This window comes from Thalassophryne amazonica, chromosome 18 (genome assembly GCF_902500255.1).
Source record: "Thalassophryne amazonica chromosome 18, fThaAma1.1, whole genome shotgun sequence".
In the NCBI taxonomy this organism is placed as follows: Eukaryota; Metazoa; Chordata; class Actinopteri; order Batrachoidiformes; family Batrachoididae; genus Thalassophryne; species Thalassophryne amazonica.
Genome location: NC_047120.1, coordinates 58,425,821 through 58,449,233, shown reverse-complemented (window position 1 = coordinate 58,449,233; position 23,413 = coordinate 58,425,821). Strand labels below are relative to the sequence as shown.

Genomic DNA, 23,413 nt, shown 5'->3' with positions numbered 1-23,413 from the left:
ATATATACACATATATATATATATACACATATATATATATATATACACATATATATATATATACACATATATATATATATACACATATATATATATATATATACACATATATATATATATACACATATACACACACACTTTGCACTGGGATACCAATTAAACAACTGCAAATTATAAAGACGACAATGCTCATACGGCTGAGGGTATTTTAGCATTGTGTTATATTGTTTTCTTCAGCACCTTTGTATTTGAAAATCCAGTTCATATACATGAATATAACTGATAAGACGTTGCTGTTTCCTACTTATTGCAGCGCCGGCCCTGTCACCCCTTCATTCTTATTAGTGATGGTATCCCTCCGCCCCCTGACACAGCAGCTAGATGAATGTGTATCCTTCCCCCTCTGCTTCTCAAGGACCACTGAAGGATAAGGAGGTCCTATTTGAAGCTTTTACTGACCTTCTGCTTGGGATGCACATATGTGAGCACAGACTTACACTTCCATGCACCGAGTTCCCATATGCTTCTCTCTGACCTTAATGGATTAGCTGCTTTTCACTTAAGCTTTTTTTTTTTCTTTTTTTTTTTAAATTAACGAAATAAATAAATATTTTCTTGCACATGTTCAAGGACAGTGAGAGAAAAGGATCATCTGTGTGAGTGTTATAAATATAAAGCATGCAAAGCTTCAACAATGTACGTTTCTACAGCGGCGCTCTTCTTTCTCTTCATGTTTTTTTTGTCTGCCTTGGTTTTTGTTCTCGGAGACAATGAATGGTGGCTTTTCATTCACGTTTACAAGTGAAAACTGAAATTTGTGTTTGGTGTCCAAGAGCAGGTATTTGGAACTAGGACAAGACAATCCCCACCTGCAATGACCTGTGGCGAAGATTCAGTTTTAATAAAGGAGATGCAGAAAAAATTCACAACTAATATGTCGGAAGTAATTTGGCACCAAAACAGCTTTTAATGTCCTCCACAGGAAAATGTGGCTGGTTCAGAAATTACACTCAACAAAAATATAAATGCAACACTTTTGGTTTTGCTCCCATTTTGTATGAGATGAACTCAAAGATCTAAAACTTTTTCTACATACACAATATCACCATTTCCCTCAACTATTGTTCACAAACCAGTCTAAATCTGTGATAGTGAGCACTTCTCCTTTGCTGAGATAATCCATCCCACCTCACAGGTGTGCCATATCAAGATGCTGATTAGACACCATGATTAGTGCACAGGTGTGCCTTAGACTGCCCACAATAAAAGGCCACTCTGAAAGGTGCAGTTTTATCACACAGCATAATGCCACAGATGTCGCAAGATTTGAGGGAGCGTGCAATTGGCATGCTGACAGCAGGAATGTCAACCAGAGCTGTTGCTCGTGTATTGAATGTTCATTTCTCTACCATAAGCCGTCTCCAAAGGCGTTTCAGAGAATTTGGCAGTACATCCAACCAGCCTCACAAGCGCAGACCACGTGTAACCACACCAGCCCAGGACCTCCACATCCAGCATGTTCACCTCCAAGATCGTCTGAGACCAGCCACCCGGACAGCTGCTGAAACAATCGGTTTGCATAACCAAAGAATTTCTGCACAAACTGTCAGAAACCGTCTCAGGAAAGCTCATTTGCATCATTTGCTCGTCGTCCTCATCGGGGTCTCGACCTGACTCCAATTCGTCGTCACAACTTCGCAGAGCCACTGAAGAGGAGTGGACCAACATGCCACAGGCCACAATTGACAACCTGATCAACTCTATGCGAAGATGTGTTGCACTGCATGAGGCAAATGGTGGTCACATCAGATACTGACTGGTATCCCCCCCCAATAAAACAAAACTGCACCTTTCAGAGTGGCCTTTTATTGTGAACAGTCTAAGGCACACCTGTGCACTAATCATGGTGTCTAATCAGCATCTTGGTATGGCACACCTGTGAGGTGGGATGGATTATCTCAGCAAAGGAGAAGTGCTCACTATCACAGATTTAGACTGGTTTGTGAACAATAGTTGAGGGAAATGGTGATATTGTGTATGTAGAAAAAGTTTTAGATCTTTGAGTTCATCTCATACAAAATGGGAGCAAAACCAAAAGTGTTGCATTTATATTTTTGTTGAGTATAAAAAACATTCCCTTTTTTTTTTTACTGTTTTTTGTGCCACACCTCTACTTTGAATTCAGTAAGATTCTTGTTTGATTATTCTAAACATATGATCTTCTGCACTCACCTGGCTCTAGGGATTGTGGGTAATCCTGAGGGGGCTGCCCTTCTCCTCTGTCACCACCCCTGTCCAAACCTTTGGAGAGGTGTGAAGGGGCGGGGCTGAGTGCTGGGGATCGGGGGGCGGCTGCAGCCGGGCTGGGCGCCGGGGTCAGAGGGTTCGGGGGGTGCGATCGCCTGGATGGGGAGTGATAGCACGGCGACTGGCGGCTGCTGGGACACACGCCAGGAGATGGCGTGGACGTCTTTGGTGGAGATGGGGTGTGGGAGAACGGTTTAGTCGCATGAGAGGAAGCGGAGGAGGAAGAGGAGGACGTGGAAAGGGTTCTGGATGAGGAGGAATCATGAGGAGAGTCGTCTACGGTGATCTTCTGCTCCTCGTGTTTTCTCTGAAGGAAAACAGAGGAATCGTGATTAAAAACGTGAGCTTGTTAACTGCCGCCGGGATTCATCCATCCAACGGTGCACAGATCGTTCCTAAAGTCACATTTCCAGCGTCAACTGTTTTTTTCCTTAATATGAGAAGAAGAATTTGACACAGCGCTCACCCAGAGTAGCCTCTGAGGAAACAAAGAGGAACTCTGCCTTTTGTGGGGTCTAATTTTGCACATCTTGCCTTTTAATGTTGAGAAACCAGAAATCAAATGACTAGCTGTGCTGTTCTGTTCCAGCAGGGGATTTTCTCTGTTTTTACACTTCCTGATTCCTGTGCGCTCACACTCTCACAACAGTATTCTGAAAATATCACATTAGCAACTCCTCTACTTGTTGCATTCGGGTGGTTTTACATGAGAGAACGAAACCTCAAAAGCCTAAAATGGTTTTACTTTGACCCCTCACCACGCCACAGTGACCTTCGGCAACATCGATGAAGGTTAAAAGATGGACCAACGCAGTGTGACGGGGTTCCTGCAAAATTATCAACACACCCTTGCAGTGTCTTGCTTTTACAGGGTGCACAGACTTTCAGAAAATGTACTCTGTAAAGTGCAATGACTTAGTCAATCTCCTCCATATTGTTTACACAATAACTCCGTAACAATACATGGTATCATCATGTAAGTCTCCAAATGAAAAGGGCATCTAATGAGGATAAATCTGTTAAAGTGTAGTTAACTTTGATGCACCAGATCAATCCAAAACGCAACTTTGTCTTGCCTATGTGGTACTGGATGGCTAGTTGCACACCAAACCACCAATAGCTGGGTTTCCATTATAGATTTATATAAAAGTTAAGCAATAATTTCAAAGCAGAATAGCAAAATTACAGCATTTCCATTAACTGATGGACCATGACTGCTGGGTTCTGTCCTCTAGCGATAGCTATTTTTCTAGCGAGGCACTTACAAGAACTGTATATCCAATTCCCACTAAGTCCTACAAAATATTGCCATTTTGTTGCTCTTTTAAAAGGCGTTATTGCTGTATCGCTCTCACTTATAATGTTTAACAAGCTCTTTGCCGCTTACTCCATCCGGTATGTGACATAAGGTATCATGTATTGTAGATTGTCATGTGACACATTCTGTACGTCCTGTAATAGGGGGGAAAGTGGATCCGTTCCACTTTTTTATATAAGGCTTTTTAGAATTGAAAAATCACCTCATTCAAGCATAAAACCTGTCATTTTTCAGAGGAATCCCCCCCCAGAAATGTGTTCCCATTAAGCATATTTTCAATGTGCTTTTTCAAACTGCACAATTTAGAGGGGAATGGAAGCCCACCTATTGGCTACAATACTTAGTCCAGATGATAGACTCCTATGAATGGAACTGATGTCACACTGCCCCAGTTAAACATTAGTAAAATGCTATAGCTTCTCCCTTATGGAGGAGGGAGTTTTGACACCATGCTGTTTGTACTTTGGTGAACCCCCCGACTCCCCCTTTACGGACAGATGAACTGATAGCTTTTGGGTGTTGGCTGAAGCCTGCACTCTCAGTTATACCTGTCCTATAGAGTGCCGGTGCATGTGCTCCATGGCCCGCTGTTGCTGATGATGCTGCAGGGCATACAGCTCCTGTTGCCGTAGGAACGAGGAGCGGGAGTAGACCGGATGATGCTGGAGGTGTGGGTGGGGGCTGCGACCTCCGTACACAGGAGGCCAAAGAGCTGACTGGTCCAGAACATCTGAAACAAGATCCCAACAGATTTAGACATTTGTATGATTTGATTACATTCAAAACGGTCACAAACAAACAAAATTCCCTTTGGCAACCTCATGCAATTACACTTTTTGAGTAATTATCCAACCAAAGTGGCCGGTTCAGAAATATTCTCAAGGCTGCAGCGTGCCAGGAAAGTCATTAGAGAAAATGTGTCAGTGGAATCAAACCGCCTTCCAAATGTAAAGTGTGCAGCGTGTCGGAGCGGCTCAGCCTTTTTAATTGAGGAGATAATTGTGAGCTTTGTGTCGGCCTCAGACACAATCAGTGCGTCCTGGATAAACTCTCTGTAGCTTCACTTTGCCTCCTCTCTCTCGTCTCGTGACGGTTGTTTTTGTGCATGGACACATATTTATTACAAAGCCGAATCTCTGCGACCGCATGAATCCACACACACATGCATGCACATGCACGCACGTGTCCCTCCTTGGCTGCTGTGTCTCTGGGAACCTTTGTTCTGCGAGATTAGCCTGAGTGGGCTAATGTTTCCCAGGGGAAGGGTTCAGTGGATGCACTTCCCCTCTCTGCAGGAACTCCCACGGAGCGAGGCGAGGGAGGCGGGAGATAATTAAATTTCACAACCTGTTTGCAAAGCAGCGCTGACACACACACACACACACTCACACACAGAAATCACAGCAAACTTCTGTTTAACACCCCCCTTCCCTTCCCCCTCCAAAATAAATAAATAAATAAAAATTAAAATTAAACAAGTCCTGCTCAAACGCACCATTGTGTTACCGTGGGAGAGACCAGCGCCGGTGAAAATGTATGACGGCGAGCGCATGCGGAGGGCGGTGATGGAATAGCTGCTCCCATTAACGAAGCTATAAAACACGGCGCCGCTGACGGAGAGACTCAGTTGAGCATTATATTATGATTAGCCAATGATACTAAAACTCTGGGAGACGAATGGCAGCGCCTGAGACGACGCAGCAGAAAGGAGGCGGGCGGAAATGAACACGAGCGCCGCTGTCTGCGCGTCCTACCGAGGTGATGGTGCGGCCCGGGTTCTGTAGGAAGAACCACCAGCGGGGAGTTTGGGTCCTGGGTCAGCGAGCTCAGAACGGGTTGCAGAGGGCTGGGCAAACCTGCCGGGAAGCCGGGACTCATCCCCATGTGGCTCAGACCTCAAACACACACAAAACACAAGTCAGAAAGGAAGAACATGACATTTTCATACAAAAACTACAGAGGCAGTTAATAGAGTGCATTCCTCCACCAAGACCCCACAATCCCCTTTAATTCAATTAAAACTCCAAATGAAATCCAAATCTGTAGTCCACCTCGGTTACAGCAGCCCTGGCCAAAGATACATTTTTGTTCACCTGATCTAGACCAATATCCAGATCTGGACCAAAGTCCACTACGGCTAGACAATCATGAGCTTGTGAACTCTCAACTTTGACCCTTTTTGCTGACCTCTGATCCTTGTTCCTGAACACTCAACACTTGATCATGTTACTGATCATAGATCCTGGTTGTTGAACTCTGATCTTGAACACTGACCTGTGAGCCTGAGCATTGATATTTGATCATGATTTCTGAACTTTGACAACAGTTACTCATCCTTGATCCTAATTACTTACCTTTGACAATATTCCTGACCTTTGATCCTAAACCTTGACCTTTGATGATAACTGCTGACACTTGATCCTGATCATTCTCTGTGATCCTGATGAGTCATCTTTGACAGCCTTCCTGACCTTTGAACCTAATCAGTGACCTTCGACTGTGATTGCTGACTGATCATTCATTTTTGATCATAACGAGTCATCTTTGACAACATTCCTGACTTTTGATCCTAATCACTGGCCTTCAAACATGATTGCCGACCTGGGATCTTGATCATTTGTCTTTGATCCTGATAAGTCATCTTTGACAACGTCCCTGACCTTTGAGCCTAATCACTGATCTTTGATCATAATTTCTGACAATTGATCCTGATCATTCATTTTTTATCCTAACGAGTCATCTTTGACAACATTCCTGACCTTTTGATCCTAATCACTGACCTTTGATCATGATTTCTGACCCTTGATCCTGGTCATTTGTCTTTGACCCTGACAAGACATCTTTGACAACATTCCTAACCTTTGATCCTGCTCACTGTCCTTTCATTCTTCTCACTGACCTTTGATCCTGATCCAGACAGCTTGGAAAAATACATCAAATAAAGTTACTATGGTAAATCATAAAAACATTGTGACTGTAGTGAGTGTTGCTGTTGACAACTGACACAGTGGAGCCATGTGAGTGTTGTCTTTACCTGTTCAGAAGATATCCAATAATGTTTCAAGTAAAGTCTGGAGTTCTTCCCAACAGGATTTCTGGTGACCTGCTTATTAGCAGTTTCCTTTTGTTGTTGTTAATTTGAATTACAATTGAAGGTCTGCTTTGTTTCTTTGACTCCATGATGCTAACATTTATATATATTGTGTTGTAGTGCCACTTGACCATCAAAGGGCGTGTTGGGTAACTGAGTTTTCTCGTGTGTAATGGCATCTTGCCACTGTATTTTAACCCACATGGGTCAAAATCCTAGATTATTCCCAGAAAAGCTGAATTTTAATCATATTGGTGATATACAACTGTAAATCTTTTATTTAAATATTAACCAACACAATTATAGTGGTGCCAAAGAAAATGCTTTTCAGGATTTAAATGGCAAAAAAAGGAGACTCGACCTTTAAGAACGTGTACGTGTGATAACTGTGTGCTCGCTTGTAAACATGTCTTCACATTTACTCACTGTATGAATGTCCCATCCACAGAGAAGGACTTCCTGTCCTCTGTATCCAGTGGTGGTGCGCCGAGTGAGCATGCGCGGCAGCGTCCGTCCCCAACTGGCCAGCTCCTCCAGGAACCAAAAGGTGAGAGGTGAGGTCACCATGGCAACTACTGGACGGGTGGATCCTGGCAAACTCCACACGATCCTTGTTTTCCCTGTGGCGGCGGGAGCCAGTGGAACTTTGTTATATTCCTATTAGTACTGTCAGCATCTCGACCATCATTATGATCATTATCTTCATCCTCACCATCTTCATTACCACGGCGACCATTATAATCATCAAGGAAAGGAAATGTGACGGCAACTGGAGCAGCCATCATCCTCGGCCTGCTCTATGAGTTCTCATTATATGTTTTTCTTCCCTTAATATGACTACATAATAAGAGCCCGATACTTCAGAGACAGCAGTGTTAGTCCCTGTAACATTAATGCACCACATCTCATCTCCGAGAGAGAGAGAGAGAGAGAGAGAGAGAGAGAGAGAGAGAGAGAGAGGACAGAAATACCACATCAAAGGGTGAGAAGAGTAAATGGAGTGAAGGGATGAGAGAAAAGAGATGCAGCACCTCTGAGAGGGAGAGAGAATAAAAGAAGTTCAGTTCATCAGATGAGAGGCAAAAAAATGAATAGAGGCACCTCGACGCATGTGCGCTTAAGACTCTACGGACGTAGGGATCGCATCGGTGAGTTAAAGCGTACCTGATTATGCTTTCTCTGTCTCTGTCCAGGTGATGAAGGCCAATCTGGTCTTCTGTGAGTCTTTTCCTCTCCTCTGCTTCCCGACCCAAAGGATACACAGGGCGTGACACTCCTGAATAGCAAAACAAACAAAAAACAAAGGACCATAGACTGTAGTGGGAATGTTCTAGAGAAACCAAACATAAGGTCACCCATAGATTTTTTTTTTCTGAAGACTGGGTTTGAAGTAAACAGGTGAAGCACGGGCAAGACTGGTGTGATCTTGGGCAGGGTGAATGAAACCCAGACATGCTCCCCACCTTAAAGTAACAAAACAAGCTACGGCTAGCGACCTAGCTTTGGTTCAGGTGTTTGATTAATGCATAGTTTTGCAGACTGGGTGGTGGCTTGGTCGTAGGTATTGAAAACTATGACCGGTCAACTGTGGCACCATAGTAGCGAAGCTTGAATCTTCGACCGGACTGGGTTGCTTGACGTGAGAACGTTTCGCTTCTAATCGCAGAAGCTTCCTCAGGTAAATTTCTTGCTCTGGTAGTCTGACTTCTGTCTTGACTCTTGTAGAGAAGAATAGAGTCCAATCCAGTTGAAGATTTAAGCTTCTCTACTATGGAAACCACTTGGACAACTGAGAGCCTTCACAGAAACTGTGGCACCATCAATGCTAATGTCTCCAAGCTAGCAATACCTGCTTAGTAGAGCTAACCGTGGTAACATACAAATTAAATACTAAACTTTCACTCAAATACTGGGGCACAGACTTCTTAAATGGTCCGTTAGTACAATTAACCACACAGCAAGCCATATGATCTCAGATATTTGTATTAAAATGCTCAGGAAGGACTAGCTAGCTGCTGCTAGACTAGCTAGCAGTAGCTTAAAAAACTTTGCCAAACAAGAAAGTCTTACTGTCTTTTTAACTGAGTATTTGTCCTTGAATTTTCTTGCACACTCATTAAAAGTTTAATTCTGAGGTCCTGATAACAAAATCTGACATATTTGTGTTATTTGCAGGATATCTCAAAAAGATACGACCAACTTTCACTGAAATGTGTTGGAGATGTAGGATTCGGCGTGAAAAAAAGAGTTAAAATTTTGAATTAAAAGACAATCCCGAGTTATTTTTCTTTAATAATTTTATAATGTTTCCCATTGATTTCCATGTTATTTGTACTTTGGCAAACCGGTGCCAGTTCTGCACAGCTCAATTAAGGACAGATAAATACTTAAAATCTACACATAAGCGACAGCCAACAACACATAAATCCATACAATACTGGTATATTGCTAATACCTGTTTATAAAGGTGTTATATTGCGCATTTGAGCATAGAAATAGTGTTAATTAATGTTAGAAGCGTAGATGATGTCTGACCTTTCATGCTGGGTAGCACCCGGCCTTGTCTGCTGTGTCCAGGCGTGCTATCCGGGGAGCGGTGGGGGGGCCTGGCTACTGCAACTGCGATTCCCACTGGAGGCTGCCGCACCTCCCCCTCTCCTGCCTCCCCCGCCTCCTTCCCACCTCTATCTCCTCTTTCTCCCTCGTTAGTGGAGCCTCTGCGTGGAGGCAGCGGCTGTTTGGAGGTGTCCTGTGGGGAGGCGCTGCTTTTGCCTCCACCTCTCTCACTCTTCTCTGATCTCTCCCCACCTTGCTTGAGACACCCCAGACCTCCAAAGGGGCTTCGCTGGGGCAGGAGCAAAGGCTGCTGGGAGCTGTAGTTCATTAGATTCCTTATAGCACTACCTTCACCCTCGGCAGCGTGGTCAGAGTTTGAAGACTTGTTTCCGAGACTTCTTACGTCAATATTTCCAGCTGACGCATTATGGGGGCCTTTTCTCTGGTCATCTTGATGGCCTCCTCGAGCTCCGCAGGAGGGTGCTGCCTGACCGCCATCTCTCCCCCTCTCCTCTGTACTCGCTCCATGGCTGCTGTACTGCTGATGCTGTATCCTAGCAACCTTTTGTCCTTCCCTCTGAACTGGTGCCCCTGACCCTGCCCTTGGATCAGGATGAGATCCTGATTGAGAACAGTCCCTGAAGGGATGAGTGCTGAGATTGGGGTCATTCTTACTTGTGCCTTGCCCAGTCCCAGGGTGTGTGCCTTGGGTATCCAAAGGGAGCGACGGCCGGTAAACAACGTCTGCAACCTCCATGTCCCGGAAGGAAGAAGGTGACTGCAGGCTGCAAGATTGCAACTCGGGCTGAAGGCTTGGGTCAGGGTTGGTTTTGGCGTAGTGCTGTGTCTGATGGCTGTGGCTCCAGTCAAGCGGTTTGTCGTTTTTACTGTAACTCAGCTGCTGCTGCTGTTGAGTTTGGGATTTGTCCTTCTTATGGCAACTGCTATATCGGTTGATGTGGTTCGTGGGACTTTCATGAGATCCTTCTCCGCTCTTGTCATCTGTTTTCCTGCCAACTACTCCTCCAGCTCCATGACAGTCAGGTCCTGTCAGGTCACCAAGTGAGCCGACTGAGGGGACAAATGTTGGGCCAATAACCTTTGCCTCCTTGCTGGACCCTGCGAGGGAGGCGGCTGGCTCTTTGGGGGATGCCAGGGTAAGGGGAGCTGGGGGGCAGTAAAAATCAGAATGGGGGTGGTGATGCGAGTGGTGCAGCCACGCTCCTGCCACTGTAGAACTGAGATGTAAGTTGTGGGGAGGTGGTGGTGGTGGTGGAGGAGGAGGCATGGAATAGGAAGCCAAAGAGGGTGTTGGAGGCGCCAAGATTGTTGTAGCTGCAACCGACCCTCTCTTCAAACATTCAGGAGAGGACGCAGAGGATTCAATGATCCTCATCTCCCCGCTCATTGGCATATCCTTGGTGCACCGCCTGCCGCCTCCAGACACAGTTCGAGCAACGCCACCACTACAGCTGCTCAGTGCTCCCCCCTTTACCCCCCCAGAGCCAGTTTCTGCACCCAAACTGCTGGCCAGTTTACAGGCACTCATATGTTTTGTCCCCTGACTGCTCGAGTCGCTGTCTCTGTAGTCTTTGTGCCGTTCCAGCGAGTGTCTGTGGTCCTCCTCCCTCCCCTGGGTTGTGAGGTGCGGCAGGAGGGTGTGGTGAGGGAGGGCGTACCCTTGGTGGTGGCCAGGTGGAGAGGTGGCTGTGTTGGTCTGATGAAGATGGTGATGGTGGAGCTGATGTTTGTCTTTGCTCTCCTGGTGGCGCTCTTTGCTGCTCGATCGCTCCTTCTCCTTCGACACAGACGAGATGCTTTTATCCCCTGAGTCCTTTGTCGCCTTTCCACCTCCCACACTTCCACCTCCGTTGTCTCTTTCTCGACTACAAGAGCCAAGCGGGTGGCCAGGGGCAGTCCTGGACAGCGGTGGAAGGCTGTGATTGGTGGAGAGCAGCGGGGGCTGCGGAGGAAGGCCTCTTAGGTAGAAGTGATCTAGAAAGTGAGTGAAGATTTACAACAGATTTACTTTTTACTTACTGAACTAATCGATATCAACACAATGAGTCAGTGAGATGGTGAAGAACCCCTGCATGTTCTAAATGGATTCTAAGTCCCTTTCACATAGACGCCACCACCCTAAACACGTGTAGACATTAACGAGAAGGAAAATGTGCTGGGGGGGGGGCAGCACATACAAGAAGGATACATCCAGGCTGGACAAAGTGATCAGGCAGGCTGGCTCTGTGGTTGGCATGAAGCTGGACTCTCGGGTGATGGTGGCAGAGAAGAGAACACTGGACAACCTGCTGGACATTATGAATGATGCCGGTCCCCCTCTGCACACCATCATCAGCAACCAGAGGAGCCTCTTCAGCCACAGACTGCTCCTTCCCAAGTGTAGGACCAACAGACTGAAAAACTCCTTTGTCCCTCAAGCCATCAGACAGTACAACTCCTCACTCAGGGGGAGGAGTAACAGGAAGACAGGGGACGGGAATGAGAGGAACAGTAGTAGCCAGTAAACCAGCCTGTCTGATATTTATATTGTGTCTTTCTATTTATATTTGCATATTGTTTTTCTTTTTTACTTTCACCTTTGATGCTCTGCGTGCTGCTATACAATGCTGCTGGAACCTGAATTTGCCTGAGGGAGTCTTCCCAAGGGATCGATAAAGTTCTATCTAATCTAAACCAAACTAATCTAAATGTTTGAATCAGCTGCTCCACACTTTAAACCGCCAGCTCCCTAGTTCAAAGTTGGTGCAATACATGGTTTAGCCCATGATTAAGGGTAGGTCCTTGTCCAGAGGATTCACTGTGAGGAAGTGGGCGTGTTGATGTTTCTATCGTGTAACTGGCGTAAAACTGAGAAAAAAAAAAAATCATTCATCAAACATTCAAGAGGGAAGAAGAAGGGCCAGATACAAACTGGAGAGGTAACAAGATCCAGGATCTTCTACTGATAAGAGCCAGTGCTGAAGTTGTCAAAGAAATGTAAGATACGACACTTTTTGTGTAATGTCCCGTCTCTTACATGCTCTATACCCAGGTCCCACCCCTTGCCTAGTCCAGAGGATGTACCTGATGCAGTCTTCTGCATGGGTGAAAGATCAGCACTGCCTGGACCTGATTCTCTGGATCCTGGCTGAAAACTATGTGTGTGACAAATGACAATAATGAAGAACGTCTCAGAAGCAATGACGAATGATGCTGCTTCAAATAGGTGCAACGTCCTGAGGCGAACCGACAGATGTGCTCCAAAGCTTGGACCATGTTTCATTAAGTAGTGAAACTGAATAAGATCTTCAGAGAAGCTGGTCGCTACCAACCAGGCTGGCACAACATCTGATGTGGCATTTTGGTCACCCCCGTAAAGGGACTTGAATAATTAGCCATCCCAGTGTGGTAGCTGTAGCCAGGAAATTTTTTAAATACTCCAGTGATATTGAGATACGACATTATCTGTCTGAACATAGGGATTTGGAAAAGGTAGAGTTTGGACTATCTATGACTGAATGTTCTGAAAATGTTCAGGGTTCATGCCATGTTTATAAAAACACAATGACTCATCGTGACACTAATGAACAAAAAGTTATGAATGATATCTTCCATTTCTGCCAATAAAGACCCCGAAATACACAGTATTCATCGATTTATTTATTATTAAACTTGCTATGTTAAGAAGCCTTTCTGTGAAGACACCTGGAGAAAAAAGAATGACAAGTTATCATGTAAAAAAATGGGGGGGGGGGGGGGGGGGGGATTCTGAGTCACCAGCTGTTCTTATTGCTGTGGTGAACACTGAATAAGCAGTTTATGGAAGTAAATAGAGAGCAGACACACACACACACACCTACCTTTTTGAGTTTCATAGAAGCGGTGCTGCCCATAGAGACTGTTGCTATGGTGATCAAGGGGACTCATGGGGAGAAAAGGAGAAGCAAGACTTCCTGAATAGCTGGGGTACCCTGTCAGGGGGAGGAGGGGGGTGGAGAGGAGAAGAGGGAGAAAGAATTGATGTTTCCTCACCACACTGACATTCAGCAGGCCTCTAAACAAACAATTTATCTCTACAATCTATCAAGAAATGGGGGGGATTTTGGGTGGGGGGTGGGGTCGAAGGGGTGACTGGCTGGAGCTACAATCACCATAAACACACTTCTGCACAAACATGCCATATGAGTTGACATTATTTACAGCAAAGTGGTGACAAAAACCACAGCCACAGAAAAAAAAAAAAGATGATGCGTGTCCTTCCTCCCCCCAATGCCAAAATACAGTGATTCCTCCCAGGAGGTCACCAGGAGGTAAAGCGGTTGTTCCACTCTGCTCCTCATCTTCAAGGATGTTGAACTGGATCGTGGTGGTTACGTATGAATGGGTGAGGGTCCGTGTATGCGTGTGTGTCTTTTTTGGTGGGGTGGGTGTTTGGGGGGGGTTGTTAATTGTTATTTAGGGGAGAAAGGGAACATCACACAGAAGGCCCACATCGCCACATTAGTGGGCAAAAGGCTGGTGGTTGGTGCGTGCGTGTTTCCCAGCAGCTGGTTTCATGCCCCACAGAGTGTCCTTGTCGGCCCGTTAATTGGCAGCTGTTAAAAGTTTAACGATGGTGGCCAAAGTAAACAGCACTCCATAAAAACTCATCCTACGCATTCCACAGTCGCACTGCAAAACCACCAGCACCCCTTCGCTGCACCCCGCCCATCTGCGTGCATGTGAAGAGGGGTGCGTGCGTAGGGGGCGGGGAGACAGAGCGTTTGTGCCCGCTGTGTCCGTGCACGAGTCTACAGCATGCACGTGAGTGTGCGTTATTACTCTGACTGGTTAACAACCAGTGAATCTAAATGGCGACAATTAGCCAAAAGGCTCTATCAACCATCTAAAGCCAATCCCCCGGGTAATGACGAGTGATAAAACTCAGGAGGGGAACAAAAGACAGCAGAGAGACATGGTGAGACAAAAAAAAAAACACAAGACAAATAAAAAATAAAGACAGGTGCACGAGCACAAGAAGCAAAAAATAAAGACAGGTGCGCAAGCACTAGAAGCAAAGTGGGTGTTTTTCAAACAAGTGTGCATCTTTCTGTGAGTATATGACATCTGTTACTGTGTGTATGTGTGTGTGTGTGTGTACACATGGTGTGAGAATCTGTTCCCACGGTCACCCATAAGGACACACTTTCAAAAATGCAACAAACTTTCGGTTTGCGGTTCAGCGCCGAGTCATGTTTGTCCCCTTCATCTTTTTCAAATGGGTCAAAGTGTCTCGCTTGAGGTCACAGGGCTGAAACCCACCACCAAGCCCTTTAGGCAACGCACAACCCACTCCTCCACCTTAGCCGCAGTTGCCAAACACTGCAGGTGAGGACCACTTTCGGATAATGTCAGAGTTAGTGGGTCAGAAACAGCATAAGTGAGCGCAGTGTCCCCTGAAGTGACAAAAACATGCTGTGTGTGTGTGCGCGCGCGCGCGTGTGCAGTGACCAGGTTTTTTCTGTGCTGGCGATGCTCCACTCTCTGGACTGTGGCCAGCTGGCAGACGGCCTACTGGAGCTCCCTGGCTTGAATTCTTAAAAACACTCATTTGTAGTGTGCGTGTGTTCGTGTGTGTGTGTTTGTGTGGTGTGTGTGTGTGTGTGTGTGTGTGCATGCACACATGTGTAAGAGTGTGTCCTTTCAGACATCAAAGCTGAGCCACACAGACACAATCTGTCTCACTCTCTCTCTCTCTCTCGCTCTCTTCCCCCGCTCCTCACGCTCACGGACTCTTTCTATGAATCTGATTTAAGACACTTGACTCGGGCCGATATTACAACTACACTCGTTCATTTTCCGGGTTTAACTGATGCCTCTTGTCATTCGATGTGAGGCGGTTGGTTCTGCGTTACGTTTTACGTTAAACTGTGTCTCATCGTAAGAACTGAAATCACTAATCTGAGCCACACTGGAGAAACGCGGTAGACCGAAATGTGCACCTGAAAGAGAATTCAGTTTGGGTTCAAAGGGCTCGTCGGCCTGCTTCCTGCTCACGCTGCAGAACTTGCAGAAATCAGACGCTTGTTGCTTTGTGCTGGCTGAATGTTTCCGATGCCAGCAGGTTGCACAGAAAATAAAAAAAGAGAGCTGTCGTCTTACAGTCGCATCTGATTGCTTGGTTTTAGCTGCAGTTCCGACTCGTGCAACTGCAGGAAATATACGTGCACTGTGTTAAAGCTGCAGAAATCACAAACAGAACTCTGAGTGATCCAAACACTTCAGGGGTATGCATGCCTTGCACAAGCAACAGAAACTTTCTGTAGCGCAGTGAAGTGCATATCATCCTGCTGCACACTGACAGAAGCTGCACGTGCAAATTTAGCACTGCAGTCACGTGGCAGTGCTGAACCCCAGTAAAATAAGTTTTGCGTTTATTTTAAACATCTAGAAAACAGAACTGAATGTCAGCACACAGGAAACCCAGGTGATTGTTTCCTTTTACAAGATATGAGCCTCCCTTGAGCACTAATATGCAACGCTGGAGTAAAGGGATTAAACAGTCGCACTAATGCCCCTATTTGAATTGTTTCATCACCTCCAAACATGGCTAGAAACAATGTCAATGTGCATCAGGTTGGACGTTAAAATCCAGCCTTCTCCAGTTACAGCTGCAGCACAGAGTAGACCATTATTCAAAAGAAAACATGAAATTTGTGTTCACGTTTGCCAGATGTGCATTAAGTACCATTCCCACATTCATGGATGTGCACTCTGGATGGTCACAATTGGAAGCCTTGTCCATACCTTGGAAAAATTTAGCGGGTTCGCAAACATGTCAATTCAAGTCTGGGAGCATTCACTGGTGTTTAGGTTTGCCGCATCCATGACACCACGGAAGTGCCTTGGGTCCTAGATGGCAACCAATCAGGCAGACAATAGGTCCATTACCACATCTCTATAATAACCATCTTTCTGCCACAAGTGAAATGTGGGCACCCCCCTTGGCCTTCAACTACTGGGGTCCTCAATACTCAGGTCAGGTTCATGGTCTTCAACAGAGACATTCAATCATTAAACCATGGGCTTGAACCCAGGATATTCTGTGAATGAGCCAAGGTCTTTAACCAGTACATTCTGTCACTCAGCCAAAGTCTTGAACAGGAATATTCCATCACTGAGCCATGGTCTTGGAACAAGATATTCCCTCACTGAGTCATGAGCCATTGTCTTGGACCAGAATATTCCATCACTGAGTCATGGTCTTGGAACAGGATATTCCATCAGTGAGCCATGATCTTGGACCAGGACATTCCAACACTGAGCCATGAGCCAAGGTCTTGAACCAGGATATTCTGTCAATGAGCCACGGTCTTGAACCAGGATATTCCAGAACTTAGCCATGAGCCAAGGTCTTGAACCAGGATATTCTGTCAATGAGCCACGGTCTTGAACCAGGATATTCTATCAATGAGCCACAGTTTTGAACCAGGATATTCCAGAATTTAGCCACGGCCTTGAACCAAGATATTCTGTCAGTGAGCCACAGTCTTGAAGCAGGATATTCCAAAACTGACCCACAGTCTTGAAGCAGGATATTCCAGAACTGAACCACGGTCTTGAACCAAGATATTCTGTCAGCAAGCCAGTCTTGAAGCAGGATATTCCAGAACTGAGTCACGGTCTTGAAGCAGGATATTCCATCAATGAGCCATGGCCTTGAACCAGGATATTCCATCAATGAGCCATGGCCTTGAACCAGGATATCCTGTCATTTTGAACTGGGATATTCCGTCATTGTATCATGCTGTTGAACTGAGACATTCCGTTATTGTACTGGGTTCTTGTTTTAACAATTTTCAAGATGTTGGATGGGATTCCTTTTTCCGTCATGAATTTTAACATACTTTAGTAATCTCTTGCATTTCTCTACCGTTGTCCTACATGTCTTGAAATCCAAGAAGTTTTCTGCAAGGTAGTGCGACCATTATATTATGGGTGCGCTACGGCTGCATTTGCACGTCACATGGTACAAATCTGGGGTAGCACATCATCAAACCACGCCAGTTTGTCACAACTTACAGATCAAGACCTTTCAGGATGCAAATCTGTGAAAGTGAGAAAGGTGTCTTCTCTTAAATACTGCCACTACAGTTTCTTCAATGGCAGCCACTGATTGGAACTCCTTCACAGTTGTCATGGCTGTCTTGGCGACGTCTCACAACAGATTCCATGTTAAGGCGCTGAGTTTTAGAGGATGAATTCTTCTAGTCAGATTTATCATACATCGCTGCACTTCTGAATTCCAACAGATCAGAAATCTGTTCACCTGAAATGATAATATGCTGTATGTGGAAAAACGCTGACTCATCTATCTGAATTCACTCAAGAAGCTCGGAAAAACAAAAAAACAAAACAAAAGAAAAAACACAAATCAATTTATTAAATTAAAAACTGTTTAATAAACTGCATATTATTGACTACTGTTTCTGACCTCTGAACTGTGGCTGCTGGAGCAAATGTGAACCCATGATTTTTACAACTCAGTACTGGTTTGAAGTGTAAAATCCGATTTTCAGCTGCAAATCTGCGGGTGGACAGTCATATTTTGTGATAAATTGGTGAATCATGAAATTTTGTTTCTGACGGTTGTCAGTTAGTGGAGAAAATCACCCTGTGGCGGAAGCTATTGTTGTTTTCCACATTATCTCTTTAGACCCATCTCAAAGTCAGAACACAAAACCTCTTCACACTCGCGCGCGCGCGCGCGCACACACACACACACACACGCACACACACACACACACACACACACACCTGAAAGGGGGCGATAACAAAGGCAACCTCACTCTTTGACCACAAACGGTTAACAGTTAAAAGGGGACATGATACACACGGATGCGCAGTTGAGTGTGTGTGTGTGTGTGTGTGTGTGTGTGTGTGTGTGAGTGATCAGGAAGGGTGCCGTTGGTCGGTTAGCCCAGAAGGGGCCCTGAGGGCGGGGCTGCGGTCAGACGGGGAGGGGGCTGTGAAGAAACAGATGACGGTGGAAACAAGGAGACATTTCAATGCCTAACTGGGTATGCCCTTGTTTTTAGAACCTTATGAGGACCACTTTGAGTGTCTTAAGTAGCAGCTTTTCTGCAGAGTGAGGACTTTTTCACCTGGTCCTCACTTTTCCAACAAACATTAAAGAGATGTTTGAGGGGCGAGACTTGATTCTAGGATTAGAAACCGATGTCGCCGACTGAACAGTCCCCCTTAAAAATCGGTCCACCGTGCCTTCACTGCGCATGCGTCATAAGCCGCGGTTCACCGATTATCACCTCCTTTCTGCTTCAAACTGCACTCCATTCATCATCTATCTTAGCGACAGATACCTGAAGCTTTTGTACAACAGTCGTTTCCACATAAATTCAGCATTATTTCATCATAAAAGATGGAGGAAGCGATCAGAGCGCCGTGGCTACATGAGCTTGCTACCTGATGCATTCACTGCACGTCAGTAATTTCAAAGTGTCATCAAGTATCACCTCGTTTCTGCTTAAAACTGACTGCAGAATGATTTAAGAGGTTTTACCTTGTCGTCTGATGGTTAATAATCCCATTAATCCATTTGATCGCTTTGGGTGAAGAGATTCTGTCTCAGACAAGTGGCAGAGCACCAAAATGATGCATGTGCAGTGGAGGCAGGGCAGATCGATTTTTAGGAGCGGACCGTTCAGTCTGCTACACCGGTATAGACATGTACGTAGGTGTGATGGCTGAGGTTGAGTTATGGGCAGAGGTATGACTTCAAAAGTGGGAAGGTCTACTTTCACCAAGTCATTACCATTGTTATTATTGTTGTTGTTGTATAATACTTTTATTTGCCATTTATTTAAGGCAAGGGAACAATTATTTCAGTCAATAACAGAACCAACACTAAATATTTAATAAAACAATTATTTAATTATTAAAATAAGCATAAAAAGAAAAGAAATTGTGACTGAAAAGGGGGAAGGGTCAAAGTGAAACTTAGTGCTTTCAAATAAACAAAAAGTTCCAGTTAATCATGAGCATTATTCTTACTATTACTACTATGTACAACTATTGTTGTTGATGATCGTTGTTGTCTTAGTCAATGTTAAAGTTAATGTTTCAGTTTTTGAACATGTGACAAATGTGATAAACTAAAGACACAGGATTGCATACAGTACATTTTTTTAATATTACAACAGTGTTTAATATACACTCAACAAAAATATAAACGCAACACTTTTGGTTTTGCTCCCATTTTGTATGAGATGAACTCAAAGATCTAAAACTTTTTCCACATACACAATATCACCATTTCCCTCAAATATTGTTCACAAACCAGTCTAAATCTGTGATAGTGAGCACTTCTCCTTTGCTGAGATAATCCATCCCACCTCACAGGTGTGCCATACCAAGATGCTGATTAGACACCATGATTAGTGCACAGGTGTGCCATAGACTGCCCACAATAAAAGGCCACTCTGAAAGGTGCAGTTTTGTTTTATTGGGGGGGGATACCAGTCAGTATCTGGTGTGACCACCATTTGCCTCATGCAGTGCAACACATCTCCTTCGCATAGAGTCCACTCCACTTCAATGGCTGTGCGAAGTTGCTGGATATTGGCAGGAACTGGTACACGCTGTCGTATACGCCGGTCCAGAGCATCCCAAACATGCTCAATGGGTGACATGTCCGGTGAGTATGCCGGCTATGCAAGAACTGGGACATTTTCAGCTTCCAAGAACTGTGTACAGATCCTTGCAACATGGGGCCGTGCATTATCCTGCTGCAACATGAGGTGATGTTCTTGGATGTATGGCACAACAATGGGCCTCAGGATCTCGTCACGGTATCTCTGTGCATTCAAAATGCCATCAATAAAATGCACCTGTGTTCTTCGTCCATAACAGATGCCTGCCCATACCATAACCCCACCGCCACCATGGGCCACTCGATACACAACATTGACATCAGAAAACCGCTTACCCACACAACGCCACACACGCTGTCTGCCATCTGCCCTGGACAGTGTGAACCGGGATTCATCCGTGAAGAGAACACCTCTCCAATGTGCCAAACGCCAGCGAATGTGAGCATTTGCCCACTCAAGTCGGTTACGACGACAAACTGGAGTCAGGTCGAGACCCCGATGAGGATGACGAGCATGCAGATGAGCTTCCCTGAGACGGTTTCTGACAGTTTGTGCAGAAATTCTTTGGTTATGCAAACCGATTGTTCCAGCAGCTGTCCGAGTGACTGGTCTCAGACGATCTTGGAGGTGAACATGCTGGATGTGGAGGTCCTGGGCTGGTGTGGTTACACGTGGTCTGCGGTTGTGAGGCTGGTTGGATGTACTGCCAAATTCTCTGAAACGCCTTTGGAGACGGCTTATGGTAGAGAAATGAACATTCAATACACAAGCAACAGCTCTGGTTGACATTCCTACTGTCAGCATGCCAATTGCACGCTCCCTCAAATCTTGCGACATCTGTGGCATTGTGCTGTGTGATAAAACTGCACCTTTCAGAGTGGCCTTTTATTGTGGGCAGTCTAAGGCACACCTGTGCACTAATCATGGTGTCTAATCAGCATCTTGATATGGCACACCTGTGAGGTGGGATGGATTATCTCAGCAAAGGAGAAGTGCTCACTATCACAGATTTAGACTGGTTTGTGAACAATATTTGAGGGAAATGGTGATATTGTGTATGTGGAAAAAGTTTTAGATCTTTGAGTTCATCTCATACAAAATGGGAGCAAAACCAAAAAAGTGTTGTGTTTATATTTTTGTTGAGTGTATAAAGCCACTTTTTAATAACTGGTGAGTTAACTAGACTATATTTATTATTATAATTACTATTATTATAGCAGTAGTAGTTTAGTAGTAGTAGAACGCTACAAAAATAAAATTGTGAGATGTGGCTCTATCCGCTGTGGCGACCCCGAACAAAAAGGGAGCAGCTGAATGGACAACAGCAGTTTTACTGTATATATTTCAAACATTTCACTTATTGAAGGTGGACATTAGGAATTAGTGTCACTGATATTTGGCAGTTAAGTATAAAGTAAGAGTTCTGTAACAGGCAGAAAATCACACACACAAACTACACCAAAGTCATCATTTGAAAACTTAAATTGGGGGTGGGGGGATATGACACCCCTGTGCTACCTTTATTGTTCGCTTGTGTTTCTCAGCAGAAAATGTTCTGATGGCAGAAAAGGAATAACGAGAACATGTCGGAGTGCAGGTTTTTTTCTTCTTCAGTATTTCTGCTGATAAGTACCTTGTTTTTGTGCTGCGTTTGTATGTTTATGGGTTCTTGTGAGCGGAACAGGAAGGTTTGCACCAGATTATCAAGGTGCTAAAAGTAGAGAAGTAGAAAATGTGACAAAATTCAAAGCTGCATACATGCTGGTGTGCACAGCCAGAAGTGTGTGTGTGTGTGTGTGTGTGTGTTACCTTCATGTGAGTGGGGAAACCATATAGGGGCGGTGCTGGAATGGGGTCCTCCCCTGTAGGAGGGGGAGGAGGGAGAGGCAGCAGGTCCTGAGGGGTGGGTAGCCTGGGAAGGCGGGGACCCCAAACTGCTGGCCAGGAAGGAGCCCATGAAGGAGGCGCCTGAGGAGCACAGAGGGGAGTCGGCTTTATGTCACTGAGCAAACTGAACGTGTTTTACATTAAATGTGAAGAAAGAAGGAAACAGAGGCGCTTGCTGGTTTGACTCCAGCTCTGGAATGAGGCTGCCGAGGCGCTGTTAAGCAAAGAAGCATCAGTTCAAAAAAGCTGAGACGTTACATAGAGACAGAGCAGGTGTTCAGTCACACTTCATCACATAAAAGTTACAAAAGGAAACACTTTATGTCTGACAGATTTATCGTTTTCATACAGAAATATTTCACTTTGTCACGTTTCAGCTCCACATAAATAACAGGAACAGTTTGTTTAAACAACTTTTTTTTTCTTTTTGCAAATTGCAGCTCAATTAAAATATGACACCGCCCTCCCCAATAAATAAATCAATTCATAAATAAATAATCAAAATTGCTTTCCAGGAAGCTTGACCTCACAGATTTTGGGTTTGGTATAAAAGGTTTTAGAGGCCATGTGTCTGGTTTTGGGATACATCCAAAGATACAAATGCAGGGATGCAGGGTTTTGTTGTTGTTGTTGGGGGGGGGGGGGGGGGGGGGGGGGGGGACACGCGCACACACAAAATTTCATTTTAGCATCAGGCTGAAATATGGTGCACATCCTTACAGCATTAGAATAGAATAATCAGTGATTATAAACAGTTTACACATTTAAAAACTAACAACAAAAAGTGATATGTGAATGCATAAAAAACTCAAAAAAGTGAAAGATGCCTGCACTTTATATTAACTTTTCATTTTCAGCTTACTGAAAATAAATGTCTTTGAACTTATATTTTTTTTTCTAACAGTACAAGCTAACTGAATTCAATGAACTTAATATTTTGCTTTTAATTAACATAATACCATTTTGTGGAACTTGTCGGTGAAATAAATTTAATTAAAGTCAATGTTTAAATTTTTTTGAACATGCGAGAAATAAAGATACAATAGCATACAAAACATTTTCAAAATTTAAAGCAAAGTTATCTAACATACAATGACTCTTTTTAAATACCAGTGCTTTACATGGACTTAATGGCACTCAAACCGCTTTATGATGATGTCTCACATTCATCCATTCACACAATAAAGTCAGGAACCTCCCATAATAAAAAAAAAAAAAAAAAAATCATAGCCACACCCCTCAGTTACTGTGCTGATATTTATATATGGAGCCAAAAATACATTATAGACAAATAGATACCTGCTATGTTTACATTGATAATCTACCTGCTTGTGTGCCTGTCGCTTTAAGTTGACAGGAGCTGCTGTTGGCCACACCCCCTCCCAAGTGGGAGGATTACCATGAGCCCTGTCATGACTGAAGTGTCGGGTTTTCATGTAATGTGTGGGTGTGTCCCACAGACCACAGGAGGTGTGTCTCACAGAGCAAGGAAAACCCAGATGAGGATTTCTGTGACATACGTCACACCAGTTAAAAACAAGCTGTTTAAGACCTGAATTGCCTTATAGGAGGGGAGTTTCTACATTCACACACACACACACACAC

The 23,413-nt window shown here is 44.6% G+C and overlaps 1 protein-coding gene across 3 annotated transcripts in view; it reads right to left on the bottom strand.

Annotated features, from left to right (window-relative positions):
* Positions 1-23,413, bottom strand: part of bahcc1b (BAH domain and coiled-coil containing 1b) — a 107,343-nt gene that overhangs the window by 40,041 nt on the left and 43,889 nt on the right. For all 3 annotated transcript variants that reach the window (XM_034194572.1, XM_034194571.1, XM_034194573.1), the window contains exons 3-10: positions 21,731-21,889; positions 13,133-13,243; positions 9,252-11,267; positions 7,881-7,992; positions 7,143-7,336; positions 5,380-5,520; positions 4,174-4,355; positions 2,233-2,614 (exon numbers count right to left, since the gene is read on the bottom strand). In XM_034194572.1, coding sequence (XP_034050463.1) covers positions 2,233-2,614; positions 4,174-4,355; positions 5,380-5,520; positions 7,143-7,336; positions 7,881-7,992; positions 9,252-11,267; positions 13,133-13,243; positions 21,731-21,889 — 3,297 coding nt within the window. The remainder of the gene's footprint in view (positions 1-2,232; positions 2,615-4,173; positions 4,356-5,379; positions 5,521-7,142; positions 7,337-7,880; positions 7,993-9,251; positions 11,268-13,132; positions 13,244-21,730; positions 21,890-23,413) is intronic.